This window comes from Vicia villosa, unplaced genomic scaffold (genome assembly GCF_029867415.1).
Source record: "Vicia villosa cultivar HV-30 ecotype Madison, WI unplaced genomic scaffold, Vvil1.0 ctg.000370F_1_1, whole genome shotgun sequence".
NCBI lineage: Eukaryota > Viridiplantae > Streptophyta > Magnoliopsida > Fabales > Fabaceae > Vicia > Vicia villosa.
Window position 1 is genome coordinate 814225 of NW_026705171.1, and position 6364 is coordinate 820588.

Below are 6364 nucleotides of genomic sequence, written 5' to 3' on the forward strand. Positions count from 1 at the left end.
GCAGATGAAGTTACAATGATGAATATGTATGAGGTTGTCTTCTTATATTCCAGTCATATTCACATGTAGAATTTAGCATTCTCAAAGAGGTTAAGTTTTCATTTGCCTATTATATGATTATGCAGACAAAATTAATTAATCTATTTAAAACATGTGGTTTGATTAATTTTTGCATTTTGATTGGTTATATTTTATTGTGAAACTATCTTGAAATGTAGGAATTTTCATTTCACCCGAATTTGATTATGTTAATTTGAAGCTGGGCTAGTGATGTCACATCAATTTTATGGTGGTTATAAGTGCCTTAACTTACAATGTTTTTTAATATAGTGAAAGTTGCGGCGGTTAATAATTTACGTAAATATTGGCAGCTGAAACCGTCGTAATAGTAATATATAACCGCCGCAATTATCCACTTTTTTTGTAGTGCAATGTCACTCATGATTTCAATCGGATCATACATCCAATTTCCATCAAATTTTTTATATAGTTATCTATGTTGAAGCCATGAATATCTATCTATGTGGCTTAATGGAACCCTTGTTTCCTTGCTCTATATTCTTATAGTTGCAACTATTTTTCAGACCTAATATCCATATTAATCCAATTTCTGTCAACTCAGTAACATTGTGTAGATACAATATTGTTTACAAAGATTGTTATTCCAATATAAAAAAATACTCATGTACTAATAAGAAGACATTTTTAATATGGTGATATTTATTCTTACAAAGATAATCATTCCAATATAAAAAAACACTCATATTTATGCTTACAAAGATAATCATTCCAATATAAATAAACACTCATATTTATGCTTACAAAGATAATCATTCCAATATAAATAAACACTCATATTTATGCTTACAAAGATAATCATTCCAATATAAATAAACACTCATATTTATGCTTACAAAGATAATCATTCCAAAATCTTATTGTTCTAATAATCATATGATAATGATACAGTAGACTCCTAAAGCTAAACATCGATGTCCAGCTTCACCTCCGGTAGATCTATGGCTACCTCCGGTAGATGTATGGCGGCTGCTGTTGCGGGTGCTACTCTCTCTAAACACTTACGAAGAACTGCTGAAAGTAAGTAATATATTATTTTAAGGACAAACGCTCCAACCATGCTAGCGAGAGCTATCAAACATTTTTCGAGTATGGCTTTTACATGGTCTTTTTTGGAGTTGTTAGGGGTAGGATTTTCGGGTTTTACAGGTGAGGGAATATCTTCATTTGGAACTATACGATCTATCGGTGGAGGGGTAGAAAATATATTGGTTGATTGGTCAATCTTAAGCAAAACTTGCTCTTGCTTGTTTAGATAATTCTTCAATGACTTTCCAAAGGACAATTGAATTAAAACATATGGAATTAAAATCTTTCCATTGAGTCTCTTGGAATCATCTCTCTCCCTGTGTGAACCCATGAGCATTAGTGGCTCATCAATAACATCCATGATTAAAACTGCTGCAGCTCCTGCTTTTTGGGCATGATACACCTTCAAAGAAAAAGAACACCCTACAAGTGCAAGTAAGTTGTTAATAAGCATTTTAAAACATGTATAACTAAAAGTATTACAAAAAAAAATTATGCAATGTAACTCTAAAAAATGAATACCTCCACGATTAAGAAGTACGATTGTCGGATGATAAGACCTATATTTAAAAGGTTTACCGCCTTCAAATACTCCGCATCCATAAGAATCTTTCGGTGAAACGAGTGATCCTATGATAGGCTCTCCATAACTTGGCATTCCAAAGCTTCCTATGGCACCATTTCTTTTACCTCTTAGATCATTTGGTGATAGTACTGTGATGCTGTTTTCTTCTAGCACAATGTGACCATGAATTTGGAGAAAGAACAAGATTAAGAAAAGAAATAACTCAAAGGTATGGCTATATGAAAATTTCATGTTGGTTTTAGGTTAAGTTGTTTCAATATGATGGAGAGGGAAAATGGAAGATGGAGATGAATGAGATGTTTTGTTTGTGATTTTGTAGTTGTAAAGAAACTTATATAAATGAAGGAAAAGATTGAATGGTTTTATAGTTAAACATAGAGATGTGTAGAAATGTAGAGTTTTTTTAATAAAACTTTAACACTATATTTGTATTCTATTTTATTTTCTTATAAATTTTTTAGATTTAACTTATTATCTTCTTTGTGCTTGCCTAGTTTTAGAGAATGTTAAATAATGAGGCAAAAGAGTGAATGTGTCTTATAATTAGAGATGGAGACACAAAATGTCTAGGAATGTAGAGTTTTTTTTTAATAGAATTTTAACACAAAGTTTGTATTCTTTATTATTTTTTAAATATTTTTTAATATATATTTCTTATCCTTTATTATTATATCTTTGTGATTGCCTAGTTTTAAAGAAAGTTAAATAAAGAAGGAAGAGTTTGAATGTGTCTTATAATTAGAGATAGAGACACAAAATGTGTAGAAATGTAGAGTTTTTTTTAAATAAAATTTTAACACAAAATTTGTATTCTTTATTACTTTTTTTATGTGTTTAAATATAGACTTCTTATCCCTTATCATTATTTCTTAATGCTTGCCTAGTTTTAAAAAAAGTTATATAATGAAGGAAAAGAGTGAATATATCTTATAATTAGAGATAGAGACACAAAATGTGTAGAAATGGAGAGTTTGTTTTAATAAAATTTTAACACAAAATTTGTACTCTTTATTATTTTTAAATATTTTTTGATATAATTTTAGTATCCATATCATTATATCTTTGTGGTTTTCTAGTTTTAGAGAGAGTTAAATAATGAAGGAAAAGATTGAATGTGTCTTATTAGAGATAGAGACACAAAATGTTTAGAAATGAAGAGTTTGTTTTAATAAAATTTTAACACAAAATTTGTACTCTTTATTATTTTTAAATATTTTTTGATATAGTTTTATTATCCATATCATTATATCTTTGTGGTTGCATTATTCTAGAGGAAGTTAAATATTGAAGGAGAAGATTGAATGTGTCTTATAATTTGAGATAGAGACACATAATGTGTAGAAATGTAGAGTTATTTTTTAATAAAATTTTAACACAAAATTTGTATTCTTTATTATTTTTTAAATTTTTGTAAATATAGACTACTTATCCCCTATCATTATATCTTATCCTTATTAGTTGATAGTTTAATTTGTAAATAGATACAAAATTACTATTTTTATCCAAAAGAAACAAAAATATCATTTTCAAAAATTTATAAAAAACATAGTTCTATTATAAAAAAATTGCTCGTAGTTTGTCTTTTTTCTTATATAAAAAAATAGATGTAGTTTTTGTTATTATAACCTTTTGCATAATTAAAAAAATATTTTTTTTGAGCAAAATTGAAAGAAAGACTAAAAACTAAAAAATGGGAAGAAAAGTAGGTGTGACTCTTAAATAAGAAAACTTTAGTTTGTATTAAAAAAATAGCTATAGCACATACTATATGATAATTTCAATTACAAGTTATGATGAGAAAATATATTAAATTTTTTTCTATGTAATACAAAGTAATAAAAATCGAATTGAACAGGTCGGTTGAACTGGTCACCGGACCTAAATTTGGTTCAATTAACACTGACAATCGATTCGTACTGAAATTGATTTTTAATATTGAAAATCGGTTTAAATCGGAAAAAATAGACATGACAGATAAGATTAATAACCAAACAAATCTTTCTTATCATATGAGTAAACGCCTCGTTTTTTCTAAAATTTTAAAATACAAAATATATGATTTAACTCTCTTATAAATTTTATATTTTAATCATTAATAAGTTATGTGAAAAGAAATAACAATAAAATTTAAAATTGTTTACACTACTACATATTTAATCTATAATTTCACATATTTAATTGCTATTCAATGACTCTATTAAGTATATTATCCCAACCCTATAATATCGATTTTTACAAAAAAGTACTATCTTAGATAGAGAACAATAAACAAAATAATTATAGCTTTTGTGTGTCAACCGGACTCGAACACGTGACCTGTTGGATGCATAAAATTTAATCATCCACTAGGATACTTAATATATTTCATATAATAACAGAAACATAAAAATATATAAGAATGGTATAAATTTTATTACAGAAAAAACATTTGAATAAAATCCCAAAACCTTCTGCCAAATAATCCTGTGTTGAAACAGGTTTGGTTCTACAACTATCCTTGAGTTTTGAAGATAACAAAATTTATTTTTTATGCAAAACAAGTTTGTATTTTAATCATGTTGCTAAGTGTGAAGATCAAAAGAAAACATATTCTAACTTTGGAGAAGTCAAGGATGAACAAATCGACTTGAATTAAGCACATCTAAAGTCTAAATTATGAAAGATTTGATGGTTGACAAATCTGTAGGAAGCAAACTCTAATGTGAAGGCGCACTCTGAACCTAAAAGGAACAAACACAGTGTGTGTTGATAAAGTCAAGATTCTGCATAATCAAGTCATCATTTCTAAAGATATCAACTCTGAGACTTGCTCTGAAGATCAACTCTAATAATGACTATGAAATCTAAAGTTTTTGATGTTTGAGGCCTTAGAACAACTAGACTGGTGTCTCACTTTCAACTAGGCACTGAAGATAAACTCAGATAAACTTTAATCTTTACTTCAGTTTCATCAATTTATATTCGAAGCTTTTGATTTAAGAAGATAAATTGTAAAACATGATATTATGAAAATAGTACAATAGTACAAAAGCTAACTATAACACCCTAATTCCCCAATGGTATTTAAATCAAATCAGAATAAATTATTTTTAAATAACATACAACAATTAGGATCCTACACTTCATTGACTACAAACTTGCACAAACATGCCTACATAGATATACAACACACATTTTGAATGAACCGACAACAAAATTCAACTTAGTCCTCAAACTTCAACTTTATTATGCATCGGAAAGAAATCATGTTCTTTATAAAAATATCCTCAATCAGCATCATACAATTGTTCTTCAAATAAAATAGAGGACATCAATACACCGACATGCAACAACATAAAATACATCGATATTGCGATTTATCAATACTGTAAGTTCTCTGGTTTTAGGATTGGCATTAATTTTAGTAAAACAAATAAAGCAGGTTTATTAGATAGGCTGAATTAAATTGTTGACAGGAAAAGATGAGCAAGAAGTCCTATATCATGTTAAGCCATGTTTTGTTGAGATGTCTTAACATCTGGAATGACATGTCGTATGAGGTGTCATAGATAACTGCATTTGACATCGTACCTGAACTGACGTGGATAAGCTAAATCTGTTATGATTTAAAATTTACAGATATATTCAGAGATATGGTGCAATCATATAAGGCGTTATAAGTTTAACAAGTCAGAAGAATCAATCAAAATATTTTAAGAATATAAAGCTTTATATAGTTTCTAAATAAGGATATTTTCATGGAAGCTAAGGAATTGAAGACCTTATTTTTAGCAGAAGTTACTACTAATTTATAACAACATATTTGACTGTGATTAGAAGCCCAAATATAGTTGGGTATAGAATATAATTATCAGGATTTGTAACATAGTTTAGGACGGCTCAAGATATAGAAGTCTAGGATTTGTCAAAGTGAATCTCCCGAGTTCTGGGAAGATTACCATGTTTTTCTGGATGTTGTGAAGCAAGAGAAGTAGTGTCCACCTTAAATCCTGTAGGAAAGAGGTGTATTGTTCTTGGAGGAAGCTATGAACCAAGTCTAAGTCAAGATTCTTGGATAGGTACGGTCATGGAAGCGTGTCTTCATGTAGTTGTTTAAGTAGATGTTGCATGGTTTTAACAATTAGGTGTCACTAGGGAGTGAGAGGAGGTTCTCTTGTCTTATATGGAGTTCTAAGATAAAGGTTGCATTGGGTAGTGACTAGGTGTGTTTTTCACCGAACTGGGTAAACAATCACTTATGTTCTTTACTTTTCAGTACTACGTAATACTGATTTTACCTTGCCTTTGAATTTCATGATAGACTGGATGTCTTAGAACATTTGGGTCTGTGCACCAGAATTTCAATTGGTATCAGAGCAGGCATCCTATTCTGTCTCTGGATGAGATCCTGGGAGGATACTTTCTGGTTTGGCAAGGAATGCTCGAACTGAAAATATTGTTTAAACTTATAGATTTTATATTGGAATTGAATAGTCCCTAAAAGTGGAGGATGGATTGTTCGTGATTGGTGAAGTTAGGCTCATATGTTGTTGTAAAAGGTGGAACATGGGGAAAGTTTCAACATGTAGGGATCTAAGATGAGGTGTCTATGTTGTTCCCGTAGATAGTTGAGGAGTTGTTGATGTATTTCCGCTGCATGGTATCTCTTTCAAACCTGATTGTCCTACCATT

General features: G+C 29.3%; 1 protein-coding gene across 1 annotated transcript; it reads right to left on the reverse strand.

Annotated features, from left to right (window-relative positions):
- Nucleotides 1-982: 982 nt before the first annotated feature.
- LOC131627596 (vacuolar-sorting receptor 7-like) lies at nt 983-1924 on the reverse strand. Its single transcript, XM_058898436.1, has 2 exons — nt 1630-1924; nt 983-1530 (listed from the first exon to the last, which is right to left on the reverse strand). The coding sequence occupies exons 1-2, from the start codon at nt 1922-1924 to the stop codon at nt 983-985; spliced, it is 843 nt and encodes a 280-aa protein (XP_058754419.1).
- Between the last annotated feature and the right edge of the window lie 4440 nt (nt 1925-6364).